The following is a 21669-nucleotide window of genomic DNA, read 5'->3' on the forward strand; positions in this document are numbered from 1 at the left end:
TCCTGTTCCTCTGCTTCTGCTTTATTACCTTCTCTCCTTTAAAGTCGATTTCTCTTTCTGCTGGCTCCTTCCCTTCAGCTTATTGAAATACATACTTTCCTACTTTTAGGGGTGATGGATAATGTTTATTGTCTTGATTATGGTGATGGTTTCACAGTGTATCCATGGGCCCAAAACTCACCAAACTGTATGCTTTGAATATGTGCAGTTTAAAGTATGTTAATTATACTTCTACAAAGCTGTTTTTTAAAACAGATATATCTCTTTTTTTTTTAAAGTTTGTTTTGAGAGAGAGAGAGTGCATGTGCAAGCATGTGAGCGGGGGAGGGCAGAGAGAGAGAGAGAGAGAGAGAGAGAGAGAGAGAATCCCAAGCAGGGCCACTCACTGTCAGCTCGGGGCCCCACGGTGGGGCTCAGAGTCATAAACTGTGAGATTGTGACCTGAGCTGAAATCGAAAGTCAGACGCTCAACCAGCTGAGCCACTCAGGAGCCACAGATGTATCTCTTTCTAGATACACATTTTATCCCCATGTTATATCCACATTTCTGGAAAGAATAATGTATACTGGAGTCTACAACTCCACATCTAACAGACACTCTTCTTCAACTTCTTGCGAATAGTATCTGCCTTACTTTTCTTAGGAAACTGCTCCAGAATAGGTCACCAGGAACGAATTAATTGCTAGATTGAATGGGCTTTGGTCCTTGTATTAGGTGGTTTCTTTCCTTCCTTGACACTGATGATCACTTTCTCTTTTTTGAACCTCTGTCCTACCTTGGTTTCCATGTCATTCATCATCAACCCGGCTTCTCCTTTTACCTCTCGTGTCATTCTTTTAGGGTTTCTTTCCTTTTCTCATCATTTGCTGGGGTCCTGTTTTTATCCTCTCCTTAGATGACATATTCTCATGGGTAATCTCCCCCTTTTATGACTTCTGCTACTATAAATATGCTGAAGACTCTCCTCTTTCTATTAAAAAAATTTTTTTTAAGCGTTTATTTATTTTTGAGAGACAGAGAGAGACAGAGCAGGAGTGGGGGAGGGGCAGAGAAAGAGGGAAACACAGAATCTGAAGCAGGCTCCAGGCTCTGAGCTGTCAGCACAGAGCCCCATGGTGGGGCCGAACCCATGAACCCCGAGAGCATGACCTGAGCCGAAGTCAGACGCTTGACTGACAGAGCCACCCAGGCACCCTAAGCTTTCTATTTTTAATTCAGATTTATTTCCTGAATTCCAGATCCAGAGATCTGATGCCTTGCTGGGTCCTCTGTCTAGATATCCCCGTGGCACTTCAAACTCGATATCTCCAAAATAGCATGCATCTAACACCGAAGAGTAGACTCTTCCAGTTATTTCTGTACTTTGAATCTCAGGCGCTGATGTCAGCATCCATCCAGTTGCCCAAGCTTGATACCACGGGATCATTCCAGTTTCCCTTTCTCTTAATTCTCCCCACATCACTGGTATTCAACAGTGTTTCCTAAATCGTTACAAATTTGCCCCTGTTCATTCTCTGTCCACTAATGCTACCTTTCTTACACTCCCAGTGTTTACCACCCAGATTATTATGGAACCCAAAGTGCTTCCTTCCTTCAGATCTTATTCACTCTTCCTAGTAACTACAGCATAATCTCCCAAATGCAGTTCTGGTGTATTACTGTCTACCTTAAACACTGCTTAGTGGTTTTCTAGGTAGGTAATTAAGGTTAAAATTCTTCAGGGGGGGCAAGGGCACCTGGGTGGCCCAGTCGGTTAAGGGTCCGACTTCGGCTCAGGTCATGAGCTCACGGTTTGTGGGTTCAAGCCTCGCGTCGGGCTCTGTGCTGACAGTGCAGAGCCGGCTTGGGATTCTCTCTCTCTCCCTCTCTCTCTGCGGCTCCATGACTTGTGCTTCCTCTCTCTCTCTCTCTCTCAAAATAAATAAATAAATCATAAAAAAAAATTAAAAACAAAAACAAAACTCCTCAGGGTGGCACGCAGGGCCTCGATGACTTGGTTTTCTCCAGCCTTGCCGGGAGATCCTCCTCCCCTTATTAACCAGGAGTGGTGCCATTCATTTGCAAATGAATGGCAGCCCTTCACATTAAGGGCATTTTTACCTGCCTCCTCTACTTCCTGGAAGGCCCTTCTTGCTTTTACTTAGCGGTGAATTCTCTAGCCTTCGGAGACTCCAAACCTACTGCGTGGCAGTCTTCCCCGAGTCTTCAGGTGTAAGTAGGCATCTCTCCTCAACGTTTCCTCCGCATCTTTCGCGTTTCCTGGCTTCCCACTCTTCCCGGTAAGGGATACTCTATTTACTTGCTCCATCTTCTGAGTTCGCTGAGGGTGGGACCCGAGCTTTCTTTCCTATTTGGCTTCTCACTGACCAGCACTTTGCTTAGCATGCAGGAAGAGCTTGAGCAGGTTTATGGGATGAATCAGTGAATATTGGGGACTGATAACATATATTGGTGAAGATTTAGTGAGACCAAAAGGAATGAAAATCCCAAGCTACGTGACCTCCGTGTGATTCAGGAGAATTCTATTAAGCAAATTTTTATTGAGTACTACTTGAAATAAAAGGTACATACTGCTCTTTGACTGCTGGAAAACCCTGTTCAGGCGGATCGAACGCTTCTGCTTAGAGCAGTGGTTCTCAAAGTGTGGTCTGGGAATGCTGAGGGTCCCTGAAATGGATTTTGGAGGTCTGTGAGGTCAAAACTATTTTTAAAACAACCCTGACATGTCATTTGCCTTTTTCATTCTTATTCTCTCACAAGTGTACAATGGAGTTTCCCAAACTCTACATGATGTGTGATATCATAACAGATTGAATGCAGAAGCAGGTTTAAAAACCCAGCTGTTTTCTATTAAGGTATACACCAAAAAGTTTGTAAAAATGTCAAACAATTAAAAAAAAAAAGGAAAACAATTTAAAACAGTGTAACTTTTCTTACTATTTTTTTTTTTTTTTTTGGTATGGAAAATACAGCTTTTTAAAAATAAATACCGTAATTTATGTTAACATGTAACGGATTTACCACTGTTATTTTAGCATGACATAAAATAAATATTTTCCAAATTTCTCACTTTTAATTCTTACTAGAAGTATAGTAAGTATGACCCATAGAAGCAAGAGGCCCTTGGGATCCTCAGTGATTTTTCAGAGTGTAGAATTACTGCTGGCCTAGATCCACACATTAAACATTGTACGGCAGGGGGACATGAAAGAGAGACAGAGTACTTGGCATGGAAGAACGTATCCTGCCATCACAGGGAACATGCGAAACTCCAACACTAAAGAACACTTCCATAATACAGTCCCCAAACACACTTTCCGAGTACATAAGAGGAAGGATGGGGAGTACCGAGGCAGTGTTTTTCAAAGTGTGGCCTTGCACCTGCGTCTGAGTCGCTTGGATTTCTAAATATAGCAGCATCACGGGCCTCTGGATCTTCAGGGATAGGGCCCAGGAAGCTACATTTGAAACAAGTTTCCCACATGATTTTCATACTTGCCTAAGTCTGGAAACCACTGTAAGGGCATTTCAAGTAGAGGCATGAATGGTTAGGAGTGATGAGAGCCAGCTTCCTGGCAGAGGCGTGCATTGCATTTGGTTAGATTTTGAAGCAGGGTAAAAAGGGCGTACGTTGGCTATAAAGGAGGTTTAGGCGGGACAAAGATCCAGTGGCAGGACCAAGAAAGGTGAATCTGACAAAGAGCAAGCAGACTTGTCTGGCTGCGAGGCATCGCTTGCTAAGAGAAACTCGAAATGAGGTGGTAAAGTTAGTTCTGCCGTGCTCCATAAACTACTTTGAAATCTTGCAACAATCTTGCAAGCCTGCAACACTGGATCCAAAAAGCAGTAGAAAGTTACTAAAAATTCTTGAGTGGAAAAGAATCAGATAAAAACAACCTCTCTGGTAAATTCTCCTTACAGCTATGAATTGGAAAAAAAAAAATAGAGCAAAAAGAAATCGTGAGTGTAGATTTGGACGACATTTTCAACTGTCGTAAACTCTACTCGTCTAGTTACTGTAGACGAATTGTGCGCATCGTACCTTCTAGTTTCTGAATGCGTGCAGCTCTGATATCGAGAAGATGAACATACTGTTCCACTTTGAGTTCATAATCTTGCTGCAAATTTTCCATCTTCTGGGTCACCGCTTCAACCTCCATCTAATAAAGAGGAGATAACAAGTCTCAATACTTAGGATTAGTTCCATTTTCATTTTTTAAAGCTACCATGACAAGCATTTTCCTAGATCTTGGAGATACCAGGAGCTGTAAACCATGGTTTTCTGAAACAGCTCACGGTTTAGAAAATTATGCTTGGCAATGTTCATAAATCAGAAGTAAAATTAACAAAACCCGAGATCTCTTCCCATGGAGGTGATTTTCCCGTTTGTTACAGGCTACAATCACACGTGGTTGTGGCAGGACTTCAGGATAACTATAACCCATTTGCAGAATGTGCTAATACGAGCAAAGGTGAATTCGTTGCTGGTGTTTGGTCTCTAAAACCAGGGACTTAAAGAAAACATAGTTTGTTTTTCAACTACTGACTCTGAGTACCTAGTTACGAGGCCACATTCCAGGCATGTGGTAATAAATGATAAGAGATTATAACAGATGATAATACATAACACTGCTTAGAGAAGTAAATCATCAGTTGATCATTAAGGAAAATCTATTTTCCCGAGTTAGTGTTGCACCTTACCTGATAATCTTTATTAATTTTATGTTGCATAATTAGCATGTTTCGTGTCTTTTCAAGCTCTTGCACCGTTTCTGCATGAGTTGCTTGTAGCTCTCTCATGGAGCGTTCTAGATCTTTGTTAATTTTATTGTCTACTTTCTCTAAAAAGGAAAGGTCTCCATTTTTTTGTGACTTTTGAGCCTAAAATAGAAACATGTTTTCTTACTGAAATAAGAGTTTCTAAAATATAATCATGTGAATTAATATAGATATGGCAAGGAAAAATCATTAATTGAAAGCAGATATATTTCCATTTTCCATCAGGAATAAAACAATCCTGATACAGAAAATATATTTAGATAGACATTTGGAACAATTACAGAGAATTCAAAAAACAGTTTATTACTTCATGACATGAAGAAGAATCATGCACATTTATTTCTATTTCTTCAATTGATTAAATGCTACACAGTGTTGATCTAAAGGGAAAGAAATGTATTTTCTCGTGTCTTCTTATAAATAACAGAATATCCTAGAACTGAAAAAATATCTTCTGGTAACATTTATAATTCAATATTTTACTTAAGATAATAGGGTGTACCAAGGTCTCTTAGGACAAAATTGTTGATTAGTTTTATAGTGGGGTGTGTAAAAGTGAAATATTTGTACAGTTGGAGAAAGTGCTTTAAATAAGAGTTTTTGAGGTCTATTTTAATGTAATTTTGATGTCATTATGAAATATGTATATGCTGTAAGTAAATGTCACCTGACCACTTTCCTGAATAATTTATTCTCCAAGTATAAGGGTTACAGACAAGGGTCATCATTATGCTGAAACAGTTATATGTAGACATGAAATTCATGGTGAAGTTCAGAAAGTTACCTTTATAAGCAGGAGAGCTTCACTCAATTCATCAGCATTAATATCACTGTCCTGCAAAAGACAGAGTGAGTAAAAGCTCACAATGAGATATTAATGGAAAGTACAAGAGACATTCCAACTATGCAGATTATCCTCACGGAACATAAGCTGCCTGATAGCATGAATTAATAAACTAAGTAAAAGAGACATTCCGACTATTCAGAATCTCCTTCTGAAATGCAAGCTGCGTAATAACCATGAATTAATAAACCAAGTCATATATTTGTCTTCTTTTGCTTTGTAGTACAGTGTTTCCTCTGTGTATAAAATATTTAGATACAGATTTGGAGTTTATCTCCCAAATAAGAAAATAGTTCACCTGGTTGTAAAACTTCATGCGGTTTTTAAGTTCGTCAAGTTGTTGCTTTTGTTCCAGATACTGTAACTGTAGTTCTCTATTTTCTTGGATGAGTTTCTCATTTTGGTCTTAAAAATAAAGTCCATGCCATTAGAAAGGTAAGAGAGCATGAGGTAAGAACACATTTAAAATTAATTTAATTCCTGATACACACCAAGCTGGATCTAGCAGTGCTCTGGTCAGAGAGGAAATTATGCTAGCACCTAGACAAAGGCAGCAGGAGAATGAGGAACAAATGAACACGATCATGTGTCTACCATATGATCCAGTTTCTTATCAAAAACTGAAGACTGAAGTTCATAGTATTAATATAAGGAAATTGGGGCCTCTGGGACTTCAAAGGAACATTCTATCTAAAATACCTAAGAAAATATGTTTCTAAATCTATGATTTTTACTTACTTATTAAGGGTCCTGAAAGGCATGCAAAAAAAAAAAAAAAGTGTTTTTTTTTTTTTTTTTTTTTTTTTTTGTCTTTTAGTGTTTTAATTGACTTCCTTGAGTTTTCTTTTTCCAATTTAGCATTAAGTCTTTTTAGTAAAACAACATAATTTCTTTGGTGATAACTAAATCTGTAATTCTAATCAACCACACTTTGAACAAATCTGCTAAGATAGGTGAGGAATGGATTCTTAGCCAGGGCATGGTAGCATCAGTAATAATTCATGTGTGTTCTTTATTCATTGAGTTCATGCTGTTAATTAGTAAGACATGGACTCAGAGCTCTCGTTAAGGAATAGAGATAGGTTACATTCACCTAGGTTCTCATTTGCCTTGACCCACAATCAGGAGCACAGAGCAGAGCTACAGAAAATAGTAATAAATCCATGAAGAGACGAATTTTTTACTCCCTGCATTCAACATACGCTTAACTTAAAAAAAAAAAAAAAAAAGCAAGCTAACAAATGTATTCTTTAGTCTCATGTTCTTAAGCGTACTCTTCAACAGAGTTCATTGTCGGGGTCAGGTGTCCTCCTTTTTGGCTCCCCGTTCACTAACTCTAAACCATGTCATCCAAAGTGTCTCCACTAATTTCATCCTAGTTTCAAAGATTTGTGTTTATCAAAAGTCTTCAAGTTGTACATTTTTGTTTCCTTTTCTTAAAAAAAGCAAGTCAACACATTTGCCAAGAATTCTTTGCATGAATACATTTGCACGCTGAATGCATGTTATACAAAAATACATTTCTGACTTTTATAATGCTTTTGTGTTCCCAAGATTTAACTTGGGATATATATACTACATGTAAGTAAAAATAGTAAATTACATAATTAAGAAGAAATGGACTGAATTTGGATATTTTTAATGTGACATATTTCCTGGAAAACTAAAAAGTAAAAAAAAAAAAGTGACTCTAGAGTATGCAGAGACATTTTAATATCAAATACATAAACATTTTTATCTTATCGATGAAAAGTTAAAAGGTTATCCTTTTGTTAATATTTAGTGACCTAAATAAGAGTTCACAAGTGTGAACAGTACTTGGAAATTTTGAAGGTAAAGGTCAACTATTTGTCTTTCAACTCAAAATTAGGATTAATGGTAAATATGAATTATTAGAGGAGATAAACAACTTTTTCAGTTACAGAGTACGGTAAGAATGCAGAACACTTTATTTTCTGTTGATTAGGTTAAAAAATCTACATAGAAATGGTTAGGTAACAGAAAAAAGGTAAATATAATAAGAAAAATATAAAACTAAAGGTAGTTTCCTTCTTGGCCTGCAAACGGGTTAGGGGTTCTGATGACGAGGTAAAGTGTAAAGGACAGGACTATTGCCCCTTCCCCCAGATAGAGTGTTTTCTGATTACTATTTTCATGCTCTTGTTTCTCTCTTCTTTCAATATTTCAGAGCAGGGTTCTGAGGATGAAATGCTAGTAGGTATACATGAACTTATTCAAATGTTTCTTCCTTTGCTGATTTCTGTGTCAACAATGTCCCCGTTTCATGGATATTTTTAAAACTAGGGTGTTAGTAGTGGGAAAATAGCTTATTAGTGGGGGAAGACATTACTGAATATGAGTAACTTTCTCTCTACTAGATTTTATGTAGAACTATCCACGGTATTTTTCCTTTCTCAAACTGTTTATTGGGGATACGACTCCTGGGTCTTTAAGAAGCCCGGAGACGCTGTAGTTCAAACAAGAGATAGCCTTGCTGGATTATAATAAGAAAAATCAAAGCATCCTGTACAAGATGAAAAATAACCTCCTTACCTTATGATTTGACAAAAAGCAGGTTAAGCTAAACAGCATTTTATTCAAATGGGATAACATTTCACTCTTTTAAAATTATGTTCTTCAAGCACACCATTAATAAGCAGAGTGCGGAGAACAATCCAACTAAACAATTTTCAGAGCTCCTTTGTGCTAATATCTTCAGCTGTGATCAATATAACCATATGCATTATGCTGAATTATGCATTTCAGCTAAAGATAGAAAGGAACTTTCAAAAGCAGGGCCCTTAAACACATGCAGTTAATTTAAGCATTAACCAAATGCAAACTGCATTTACATATTCTTCCCCCACATATTCACACAATCTGAAACTAATTTGTACCTTGAATAAAGAGGTGAGTATTCTCTAAAAATAATTTGCCAGTTAGATGAATGAGTCTAAGAAGCCAGGGAAACATCTTCTGGCAAAGAACACTCGACAAATGAAAAGGTAAATGTGTGAAGAGACTTCAAAGTGGAATGAAACAATTTCAAAATCTGTAAGACAAAAAGGAACTTTCTACATATTGAAAGATTTCCTTATAAAGAGATTTTCAATTTTTTTTTGTTTGTTTAGTACTTCCCAGAAAAAAAATGGTTCAAGGCTGTAATATTTTTCTTATAATCCACTGTAACATATTCACCAAACGATCCCAAACTTCAGTCATTAGACTTATAAACTTCGGGTATTCAAGCAAAATAACTAAAATAACAGTTGACTTAAAAATAAAGATTCAGTACTAGCAATTCTTCTTAAGAAAACAACTGAATAAATGTGTAAAGATTTGTGTAGAAAGATGTTTATGATACTTAACAAAACTGAAACTCTTTAAAAATTCATCAGTAGAAGATTGTTAAGCAATTTTTTGTACATCCTCACATGGAAAACCAGGACAGACATTATAAGTGATGATGATGTGGGTTTACACTTATACTCAAGGAACGATTTCATAACATAGTAAAGACAAAAAGCACATTATAAAAACTGTACCTGTGCACATACAAACAACTCTGGAAGGACAAACATAAACATATTAATAGTGATTATCTTGTGGGGTGTGGGAGTGAGTGACTTCTAGAAATTTTTTTGTTCACTGGATTTTTTTAATGGTATACGTGAATTATTTTTAATCTTTCAAAAAATCCAAGAAGACACAAAAGCTAGTGAAAAAAATAAGAATGGATTCGGTGGATTAAAATAACTTTGCAACTGTAATTTTAATAATTTAAAAGAATCTTTGGAAATCACTAAACAACAACAGGTAGGTCTTAAAAAAAGACCACCAAGATTCTATTCCCTTAAGAGTTTCTTTCCAGAGACCAATGCAGATGTTTAGAGATAAGAGTTTTGAAATTCTTGATATTTAGGGAAATACAGAAAGCACAGAAATAAGACAGGTTGTTTTCATTTCTCTTCTTTTCAGAGCAGTTTATATCTGTTTTTGGAAAAAAGCGGGGAATATAGAGTGCTTCTCCTTCCTTCAGTCAACAAGAATTTACTGAGCAACTATTAAACAAAAGTACTCGGTTAAGTACCACATTAAAATCAGAAACGATACATCTTTGACATCAAAACTTTTAAATACCTGCCCGGTCACCAATCATGTCACCATTTCATTCTCCTCACAATATTCTTGAGAAAAATTCACAAATAATTTTTCATGAAATTTAACCACTTGGCAAATAAATACTGCACATATGTTTCATTGAAATTAAGACTACATCTATTGTAAGAAATGTTCTGATTACAGTCTTCCTAGAGTGTTGGAAAAAGTCAGACCATAATTTTAAAATGTTATCATTTATAAGATGCATCCCAATTTCAGAGATGTCAAAATGGGAAAAAAACTCTCTCTTATAGTTAATAAAATATGGCATTGTGAGCTAAATCAATAAATAGAGTACTGACTACATTTGTAATTTGTTTGTTTGTTTTTTTTTTTTTTTTTTAACGGAGCCTGCATTAAACTTTGAAACGCTTGCATGCAACAGAATTACAAATGTTCAAAAGAAGCAACCTTATTATCACATCACTTGGTTTGCGTAGTGGATGAACAACAGATACAACATTTGAAGCAAATAATTCAATTCCCCTGTTGTGCACTTGGGTGTATAATCTAGTAAATCAGACATCTACTTTAATTATGATTATTTTATTTCCCTGAGATGAGAGGGGTGAGATCTGTGACATGAAACTTATTAATGATCATTATTTTAGCAGGGACATCTTGGCAAGTCTTCCTGGTATTTAAGTTCACTGTCACAGAGTAGATTTAGATATCTCATTATCACAGAGATCGTCCCTGTTTGACCTATCAAAACCAGTAAGCAACTGTTTCTCTACTCTGTCATCTTACACTGCTTTGTTTTTGTTCCCACTGCCCTTGCCACCACCTGACATGTGGCATGCTTGTTTAATTACTGTCAGTTTCTCTCTGTAGAATTTATGTTGCGTGAGGGCAAGGCCTTGGCTTTGCTCATTGCTGTATCCCCAGAACTTAGAACGGTGCCTGGATCAAGAAATGCTTGTTGACTGCTGAACACAAGAAGGCTCAACAAAAAAATTAAAAGACCACCTAAATGACAGTATCTCTGACCAAAAAAAAAAAAAAAAAAAAAAATTCCTTGGGCTTCTACGCGAGGCTGAGTAAACGGAAATTTCAAGTGACCGCGAAACGCATGGAAGTGGATGGCTGTTGAGACAAGTCAGTAGTGGTTTTGTATGTACCTCTTTCGGTTTTGACTCTGTCAAGGATTTCAGTTTTGTCTGCTAGGTCAGACTTTAAGGCAGTCTCGAGTTGAGCGATCTGCACTTTGAGCTGCTGTTCCTTTAGCTTCCATTGCTCTTCGTGGGCAGCACTGAAGGCACTGCAAAACACACATGACATGCAGAGGAGAGCCTGGAGATCGGCCTCGACCGAGAACGCGAAAGAGAAAAGCTTTTAGTGGCACAGAGACCACTGTCATCATGTCTTAGGAATTAAGTAAACATATGCTGGTCTGCTGCTGTTGAAACCAAGGCGCCTCTCTCAGGCTGCGGTTAGGAAACATGAAAGGCTTTGTGGGATGAGCAAAGGAACTGGCCTTAATTTAGAGCTCTCCAGTCAGAAAAGTTGGCAGCGTGCAGCTTTTGTGGGACTAGTAAAGGAATTCAGATACTGTACATACTCCAGAGGAATCCGCAGTTCCAAACCTCAGCCATCAGCCTCGGATAAAACTATTCTCTCCCACATACAAACCCTCTTAAAACCGAGAAAAAGGGGCTTGCCACCTGATCTCTACTTCTAGAATCTCAAACTTTTACAGAGTCCGTGCTAATACCATATTCACGAAATTTCAGCCATGAAATGGTAACACGCCGAAATACAAGACGGCAACTCTGCTATTATGAGGTAGTGATAATGGAGTTTTTGTCCTAAAAAACTAAACCGCATTAACAGGCTAAGAACAAAGTTTTACTTGTAATGTGATTGGGATGAAAACCTGGTAAGAACACCCTGGTAAGAATGATGAAGATTTTAAACCAGTGTTAAAATCCACTCATGATTAAATCCCAACATTCATTTATGCCAGTGATTTCCAAATGCTGATAAACTAAACACTGGTGCTGGACCAGCTATACTAAGCACTTGGGGAGATTTAAAAATGAAGATCTTGGGGCCCAGGAATCCAGAGTTTTATAAAGCTTCTGCAGGTGATAGCCAGGTTTTGGAAAAACTGATCTTGATCTGTATTTCAGCAGAAAACTATTATCTGTGAAGCTTGATATGACTGAATAATTATCAGCAGCTTTGACCCTTCTCCTTATTTTAAACCCAGTAAATGAAACAAAAATTTATAAAATCTGGTTTTGTACTGATGATGAAGCAAATGGAAGAAAAACTTATTATTGAAAATTGCCCTTAATGCTGCTCCCAGCTAGTCTTGAGGTTTTATTCCAAAAGAGATACTTTTCTGGGAGGCATAGCTTTCAAAGGAACAGAATTATGTATCTATTTTACATTTTGAATGCTTTTATTGCATTTAAAATAATATGAACTTAAAAATAAATGAAATTCTAGAAGTTTCTCTAAATATGACATCTGTTTCTTCTATCAATGTTCTCATTTCACATATGGAACCTTAAAAAATGCATGAACCTATATACCAATATTTTAAGTTAATTTGATCAAAGGTACAATTACCTAGACTTAAATGAAATCCAAACAAAATATGCACTTTAAATATTAAAGAATATTCCTTTACATTTTCATTTTTTAAAATAAAGACCAAATATAATTTCTGTGTCTAGTCAAATTATATAAACCAAACACACACATATGTATGTATGTGGGTATATGGGTGTGTGTGTATGTGTGTGTGTGTGGGGGGGGGGGGTGCGCACGCGCGTGTGTCTTGTATTATTAAAAACATGTACTACCCGGAAAAAAAAATTAGCATGATGAAATAGGCACAATTATACATTATATCAGACGCCAAAAATTAGAAACAGTAGTGTTCCAATAGCATTAGTACCAGCAAAAAGATCACCAACAGTTAATCTGGCAGAAACATCAGAAGCTGTATGTGTTTAAATTAAGAACAATTTAGCAGCCTGGTTTTTCCAAACCCACAAAATACTAGTGTAAATCAGCATAAGTCAATCTGAATTTAGTCCACTGCTATCTTCCCTCTAAATTTAGGATTACATTCCACTGGAGTTTCATGAGGAATTCCTTTTGAATTTACTGTATTCCTCTATGCTTGGAGCCATCTGTGTAACTATAAATGGTGAACCACATCTGGCTCCATTTTCTTTGTAAAGGCTGTGTACATGATTAAATCTGCATATGAGAACAGTCTTTGAGAACCTTTTATTCATGAAAATGTTTTTGTATATTGCCTACAGTGACAACTGGGGGTGGGGTGGGGGGGGGATATCATAGTTGGTCTGTGTGCACATTTCGTTTGTTACATTATGTTGCTGAAGTGAGAAAATGTCCATCCACAGCTGAATGTCCATTGGTGCCTGTGCTCACTGGCACGTCCACTGGCGGTCATGGGTCAGCTTACACACTCTTGATCAACAACATGATCAGACTGAAATAAGAGCTAAAGAATTCATCTCCACCCTAAGGCTTTTTTCTTGCAGAAGAAATTCTATTTATTCCCATGTTTAAGGGCACCCTAATGTGAAAGAGAGGGAAGAATAAGCTCTAAATCATCCATGAAGAAATCCACAGATACTTTAGTTAGGACCTAATGGAAATTAAACACATATTTACATAGGGATAATTCACTTACTGAAAGAAAATAATGCCCCGAATGTACTCAGTTTGATTTCTGAGAAGCACAAAGTGCTCATATTTGATCATATGGGCTTTCATGATTCCTAGAAGACTGCAGGGGACAGGTGCTCACTTTACAGAAAGGGAGCCCAGAAAATCTACGGGTGGTCAGCAGGGCTCCATTGAATTTTGGATATTAGATGGCTACTAATTACATTGTAAAAACCTGATTTACCCAATTCTCAAAAATGGTTAATACCATCTTCAAAAACTAGACCAAGTCTTTTTTTTCTTAAAATAGGTATTAGTGTCTCTCAGGGAGTTAATGCCTTAAAACCACCTCTAACAGATTCTCTGGATCCTGTCCCAAATTGACTAAATCTGAATTGGATGGTGATGGCTCGAGGCTGGGGGAGGGAAGTTCCAAAGGGGTGGTAAAAGCTACATTTTGCTGTTTTCCAGGTTATTCATACATAGATACTACAGCTGAAGGACTATTGTCTTCATGAGTGCTACCACCCTAAAACTATACTAACTTCAAAGATGGGCACAGCTTTGCAATATCGTAGCATAGTTTCTCTCTGACCACATAGATTTAATTGCAAAAAAGTTTATTCTGAATTTTCAAATGGAGTATTTCTTAAATAAGGTTATACTTACTTCTTGGCATTGTATCAAAAATGTTTTCTCATATTAAAAGGAGCTCATTCCAAATACTAACATGAGGGTTTTATCTTACCAGATGATTCTCTAATATGTCATATGTCAAGTAATAAACACATTCAAAATTTCATTTGGGAAAGGAAGATGAGAATGTAATCTGCAAATCATATTTTTCTCCTGAAAACTAGCCAGTTTTGAATAACAAACAAATGCTCTCCTTTTAAAAACACGCTATCACTATGACTAACCAAACGGAGTAAATTTTATTTAGTTTTTGATGAGCACTAGTTGTTGGCAATGATGGTAACAGTGCCATGGAATACAAGAGCTTTAAAGAATTTTAAAGATGACAATGATTTTTGTAGAAGTTTCTCCAACTGTTTCTGAAAGCATATTATATTTTAAAAATTTGTATTAGAGAATTTTACAGTTCTGTTTGCTATCATGTGTGCTTGCTGGGTTTTGTGCTTAAGTGACATTAATTTTTTTTTGGACACAAAATGTTTTGACACTCATTACACACATTTACTTCCATATACCTCACACAAAATTCAAGTGTAAGCAGCATAATGAAGTCTGTTTTTAATGTGACAGGAAAAAATGTAGCTCAAGCATAAAACATTAAAAAAAAAAACCCTTCAAAGTCAGATTTACCCTCTCAGATCATCTTCTAATATGGAAAGATAAAGTTTCACGGTGAGAAAGTAAATATGAGAAAAACATGTTCCTCTCAAAATTCCAGTTATGCATTATTCCCAGCTAAGTTTAGTGTTTTTTATTCCCAGAAGGTATGTTCAGTAAATCCTCAAATAGGGAAGTAGGAAAAGTATAAGTAACGGCCAAATGGCACTTATTTTCTTGTATTAAGACCATGTTAAATTATTTGAAATTACAAGATGTTGAAGATAAATATAAATCAATAAAAATTTCTGGATGTATGGTAGTTCTATTATTCCATGAATGTTTCCCTTCCACAGAACCAGTTTTCCAATGCAATTAAAATTAGAGAGATAGTGAAGCACAGGGGGAAAACAAATCAAGTTTTAGAGTCAAAAGAATTGGGTTTGGGTCCTTTACTGGAGTCTCAGCAATGCTGTGTGACTCCGTACAAGTCTCTTAATTTAAGTTTCTTGAGTCTCGATTCCCTCATCTCTAAAATATGGGGATAACATTATTTTCTCTGCCCTACAATGCAGTGGTTGTGTGATCTATATACTGAAATTTGGAAATTTCAAACACGTAACTACCAAATCCTTAGATATATATCAATATAAACCTTGTATTGTTCTATAGAAGTGAGAATATAGGGGCACCTGGGTGGCTCAGTCGGTTAAGTGTTGGACTCTTGATTTCAACTCAAGTCATGGTCTCGTGGTTCTTGGGTTTGAGCCCCACATCTGGCTCTGCACTGATAGCATGGAGCCTACTTGGGATTCTCTTTCTCCCTCTCTCTCTGTCTCTCTTCCTCCCCTCTTCCTCTCTCTCAAAATAAGTAAACAAACTTAAAAACAAAAAGGAGGTATAATAAATGCTTTAGGTAAAATTAATCAGGGTTGATGAGAGAGGGGCCAGAACAAAGCCATAGGGCCAAATGATTTGGAAGGGGTCCAAGGCAGAACCACATAAAGGTTTTTAACCAGTCTATCCTTGCTAGAGAGCCCCAGATATTATTTTAACTGATGTCTGAATCTGTTATTGATAACTGTTTTTTATTTTTTTATTTTTTAATGTTTGTTTGTTTATTTATTTATTTATTTATTTATTTTAACGTTTATTTATTTTTGAGACAGAGAGAGACAAAGCATGAACAGGGGAGGGTCAGAGAGAGGGAGATACAGAATCTGAAACAGGTTCCAGGCTCTGAGCTGTCAGCACAGAGCCCGACGCGGGGCTCGAACTCACGGGCCACGAGATCATGACCTGAGCCGAAGTCGGCCGCTTAACCGACTGAGCCACCCAGGCGCCCCAATGTTTGTTTATTTTTGAGAGTGAGACAGAGTGTGAGTGGGGGAGGTGCAGAGAGAAAGGGAGACAGAATCTGAAGCAAGCTCCAGGCTCTGAGCTGTCAGCACAGAGCCCAACATGGGGCTCGAACTCATGACATGCGAGATCATGACCTGAGCCGAAGTCAGATGCTTAACTAACTGAGCCACCCGGGTGCCCCTGCTATCGATAACTCTTAACATCATGAGCCACTTCGTGTAAGGACCATCAACACTAGTAGGGAAACAACATAGATGATCCGTGCCACTGGAATGATGCCTAACATTAATCTGTGTATCTTTTCAAAGTAAAAACAAATAACAGCCTATCTCTATACTCTTTAGGTATTTGTTTACCTTATAAAATGTAAATTGAGTTTACAAAACATAAAAAAAAACCCACAGTGTTAAAAAGTGTGTCGGTACATCAGATGGCCCTTTTGTGACGTTTCAGAATATTATCAATAGAAGCAACCTTTGAATATCTGCTCTAACATACATCTTCCAGTATGTATACTAAATTTACTTTCATGTAAGCCTGCATTTACCCTTTATCAGTTATCACATACTGAAAAGACTTAAAAATACACATATATACATAGACACGCACACAGATAGATATCTGTACCACTTAACTAAACTTAGCTGTGGTACAGAATTTTGTTTCTAAAATTATCAGAAGGGATTCATTTTTAAAATACCATAATTATGAAGCAGATTAAAAGACAAAATTGAAGTAGCTCTTAAAAATTTATCTTGAGGGGCGCCTGGCTGGCTTAGTCGGTAGAGCATGTGATTCTTGATCCCAGGGTTGTGAGTTTGATCCCCACGTTGAGTGTAGAGGTTATTTAAATAAATAAACTTAACATGGGCATTTACAATACCCACATTTCCAGGTTGCTCTGAGAAACTTTTAATATGAAGAATATTTAGCAAAGTGCCTGCTCACTTACGGTTTACGCTCAATAAATGATACAAACTGATAACGGTTTTCTAGTCGTAGATTACTGCTCAGGTTAAAGAGCTTATTACAAACGCTCCCCAAAAGCTTATTTTTCTATTTTTCTTTTATGATACATATATATTTTTCACAATCACCCATTGCTAATTCTTTAATCAATATTAGATATTCTGACATCTACTGCTTTGATATAAAACATCTTAAAGAAGAGAACAAGAGAACACATGTATCATGATTTACCTGTTATAAAGTTTATCACAGTTCTCCTTTAAAAGTTCCCGTTCCTTTTCTAAGTCATTAATTCTATCCTGCAACTAAAATGAAAAGAAAATGACACATTAGGTGATTATCGTATCAAAACTACATGGGGATAAAATAACACGAGAGGAGGCTAACATGTTTTAGTCTTGATTTTTAAATTGCAGCTGCTAACTACTCAACTAATATTGTCTGCATTTAATTTAGCACTGATTTTTTCTAAGTTGTTAAGTAAACACGAAATTAATATTTGTTTTAATTTAGTAGAAACGTATGCACTGCTTTATGCTGACATGTGCCAAAACTCAATAAAGAATGTGCTAAAAGTTTGCTATGAAGTCTGGGAAACATATTTTTTTACTTCCCTCCCCAATGAATTCCATCATTGTATTAATTTTGTGTTAATTTCTAATTGGCCCATTAAAAACAAAAGGATTAATCTTTCTTTTGGTTCGTGGTTCAAATAAATTGCGTTAAGCACAATTTACTCTGAAGACCTAATTTCTTATGTTACCTGGAATTTACAAAGAGCTGGCAGCACATCTTTTAAATAAATGAATGAATAAATAAAATTGTATACCTTGCTTTATCCTGATGAATGACATTTTTAGAAATAAACTGAGGGTTATCATTAATACCTTTATGACTAAAATGTAGCTCTCTATATTTCTTTCTAGCATTTATGTTTAAAGTTTTATTCACCAGTATATTGTGTAGTTACAATCCTTTCCCATGGATCAGAGTACTCTTAAAATTCATTTCCATTTTCATAATTCCCTTTTGATGCAAGTATGAGACACAGTAAAGATTCTCCCAAGATCAGAACAGAATGTAAGCATCTTATTTCATTGCTTTATTTCATTCTTTTTAAGAACAAATTTAAGAGAACACAGAAAGAGATTGTGCTCGCTGGGAGATGTGAGTCGTGATAATAATAGAAAGATGAGTTTTCAAACAACTTCCTAGGAAAAAAATTAAATAATTTCACAAAATTGCTGATGTTGCGGAACAGAATATCCTTCCTTCTCCCCAGAAACAGATGTGTATTCCTTTGTCTTGGTGTCTCAAATGGCTAATAAGATGTTAAGGCTGAGAAAGTTAGGTTCCACAGGTAAGTTTCAAAATGTGTTTTCTTTTTCCTCAAGAATCAACCCTTTAGGTGAACAGTGGATATCAGCATGTTGGCACATATTTTTAAGCACTGATGTGCCTTGCACATAACAAACGGACTATATTTTGCTGTGCTCAAAGCACCGTGTATGTAGTTTGGGATTTTTAAATAAATATACTGCTTAGAATGTCTCTACTTTACTTTTTCAAAACAGTTACAGAGAAGTTTTAACACAACTAATGGCTAATAACCTCTTGGGAGCTTACCTCTTCTATTTTTCTTTCAGAAAATGTCACGGAATGTAACTGCTTCTCAAGGCTGCAGCATTTTAAACGCTGCTCTTTGAGTTGCATATTTAGCTCATCTCCATTTGCCATCAAGGCATCATGGCTGATCCGGAGACTTCTCTGCTTCTACAAAACAAAGTCTTTTCGAAATTATTTTTGGATTCCATGTTAAATAAGTGATTGCAATTTTATAAGTGAATTTACTCCTGAAGTTCACATTATACAGTTTACTCTTCACCTCACAAACAATGTATATGTGCTACTTGTCCGTGGAGACACTCTTGACCCAAGTGTATAGTTAGGAAAAGAATATAGTTTTCTTAGCACAGAGTCACATAATGCAAACTTTTTGTCCTTTATTTTACTTCCTTCTAGTTTTTGACTGGTTGATTAGTGACCAGTGAGTAAATTGGTTTTGGCAAATTTTTTTTCTTTCTGTTGTGGTTACAGTGGTTGGACATGCTGTCTAAAAATGCTGCCGCATGGGTCAAAAATAAATGCTGACCACAGATAATGAAACTTGAAAGGATTTGTCACCACAGCATATAAACAGCCTAACAGAAGGCTAGCTTCTAATTTTAATACAATTAGGTTAAAATTTTCAATTCAGTAAAATAGTTACTGAAGTTTTTTCAATTAAAAAATTTTTATTCTTATTTTAAGTCATCTCTATGCCCAAAGTGGGGCTTGAACTCACCAACCTGAGATCAAGAGTCACATGCTCCACCGACCATGACATGAGATCATGACCTGAGCCGAAGTTGGATGCTCAACCGACTGAGCCACCCAGGTGTCCCTACTTTTTTTTTTAATAAATAAAACAGGTGATGATATTAAAGTCTTTTCATAGAGACCATAGCCATAACATGTAATGGTTCATGTGCTAATTAAAATCACTTAAGTTCTGGGGCACCTGGGTGGCTCAGTGGGTTGAGCATATGACTTTTGATTTCGGATTAGATCATGATCTCACAGTCGTGAGATCGAGCCCCTCATTGGGCTCTGTGCTGGAGGTGGCCATGCTTAAGATTTCTTTCTCTGCCTCTCCCTTGCCCATGTTCATGCACAACATCTCTCAAGAAAAAAAAAAGGATAAAATCTGAAGTTCTTCAATCATTTAAAATAAACATAGCTATTGAGTAACTGAAGTTCAATTTTTGTTAATCTTGGTATTATTAATAACACATTATCTTTAACCAGCTTTTCCTGGGCTTCCTACCTCATTCATTGAAGCTGTTGGTCTGAACCTGTCAAACCTTTCTTTACCCAACATCAGTCCTCAAAAGTGGAGCCTGTGCTATAACAGACCCTTAACAATTGTTGGTACTGGAAGAAGTACCTGGCATCACTGTTAAATGGAAGTCAGGTGGTCAAAGTGACAGAAGGTAGTATCATTGTTTTTTTTTTTCTTTCCTAATTCCCCATGTTAGAAATGGCCCTCAGCTCCATGTTTTCTGAATTTCCCTCTTGTATCTATAGGTAGACAGGGCTATCGTCTCCACTCTGCAATTAGCCTTCTTTCTTTCATAAACCCTCATATTCATACGGAAGACAGTTATTACTTTGCATTTAAGGAGGTTCCTGCAGGATGGAAAGCACAAACCAGAGTACAAGTTTAAAAATATTTATCTAATTCAATAGTAAATTTAGGCTTCCGATGACCCTATGCTTTCCATCAATTTACTGCTTTCCTGGTCTCAGTACTTCAGAGAAAGTACTGTTTAATACGAATTGTGTTCATCTGGAATGTTTGGGAGTTCATTAATTCCAGAACCTATGCTAATTATGCAGTGCCAATCAATAGGAACCTTCTGATGGCACATTCATGCAGGGCCACAATCTTGGTAAAGCAACCATAGGGATGAAGGGTCCCAAGTATTGTCGACCTGAATGATCAAGAATTAAAAGAAGTACACTGATAGCTGCTGACATGACGGGTCTCAAGTATTTTGTGATAATGGGAGACAGTGACAAAACAAAACACATCAAAGAAAGATTGAACAAAACCTGGTTACTGACCTATTTATAACTTGGTCTGTCTTGGCTATTTCATAAATGCTTAGAACTGAAGATATATGCAAAAACGTCTAACCCTTCAGTGCTATGTGCCCATATGAACTCAGAGAAGAGGAATTAAAAATAAATTTTCTTGGCATGAGATAATTTATGATAAATATGTTTATTATTTTAAGATGACACAGATATTTATAAACAGTCCCAACCGGTTAGTTATTTCTTTAGCTATTAAGTTATAAATTACAAATAACACATGAAGTGAAATAATACATGTTTAAGAATAAAAAGAGCATCTTTAAAAATAACTTTTTAGTGTTACAACCATTCTATTTAAAAAGTATAACCTAAACACTCTCTTTGAACCTTTGTGTCTATGTATCACCATAATAAGATAAATGATCACAGTACCTCTTGAAGCTGAATAAATTTTCCTTCCAATACTGAAAGAGCATTGCTTTTCTCCACGAGTTGTTTATGAAGCTTAATCATTTCTACATTGTCCCGAATGTTTGACCTTCAACAATGTGTTTAAGAAAAAGAGAGACAGAGTAAAAAATGCAAGGCAAAAGAAAACAACCTGTGGTGGAATCATAATTTTTCACTACAAAGTTACCTAGGAAAAATTTGCACACTTGCTTATCAGTCACAGGGTTTTTAGCTTAACATACACTTAGGACAGATGCATTATTTAAAGCCAACCAATCGTTGCTCTTGAACTTTCATAAATTCATAGATTCTCAGGATTTGAAGGGAGACCCAAATTTGATGACTTGGGTCACCTCTCCGACATCTTGTAATACGCGCTTAAAACCATTTTACGGCATCCTGAAAGATGGTGCAAAAGGACGTCAGTCTATACAGCACAGCGATCGTGCCGCCCTGCACTTCGGACTTATTTGAAAGAGGACTATCCTACTACCACTTTCCCCTAAGACAAAAATGCGCA

General features: G+C 36.5%; 1 protein-coding gene across 8 annotated transcripts in view; it reads right to left on the reverse strand.

Moving 5' to 3' along the window:
* The window catches only part of RPGRIP1L (RPGRIP1 like), a 95325-nt gene that overhangs the window by 50648 nt on the left and 23008 nt on the right, over positions 1-21669 (reverse strand). For all 8 annotated transcript variants that reach the window (XM_078438719.2, XM_081791540.1, XM_060650758.3 and 5 more), the window contains 8 exons: positions 21132-21237; positions 18687-18833; positions 17292-17365; positions 10907-11046; positions 5923-6029; positions 5565-5615; positions 4703-4882; positions 4044-4161 (listed from right to left, as the gene is read on the reverse strand). In XM_078438719.2, the coding sequence (XP_078294845.2) occupies positions 4044-4161; positions 4703-4882; positions 5565-5615; positions 5923-6029; positions 10907-11046; positions 17292-17365; positions 18687-18833; positions 21132-21237 (923 nt within the window). The remainder of the gene's footprint in view (positions 1-4043; positions 4162-4702; positions 4883-5564; positions 5616-5922; positions 6030-10906; positions 11047-17291; positions 17366-18686; positions 18834-21131; positions 21238-21669) is intronic.

The sequence above is a fragment of the Panthera onca genome, chromosome E2, assembly GCF_046562875.1.
Source record: "Panthera onca isolate mPanOnc1 chromosome E2, mPanOnc1 haplotype 2, whole genome shotgun sequence".
Taxonomy (NCBI): domain Eukaryota; kingdom Metazoa; phylum Chordata; class Mammalia; order Carnivora; family Felidae; genus Panthera; species Panthera onca.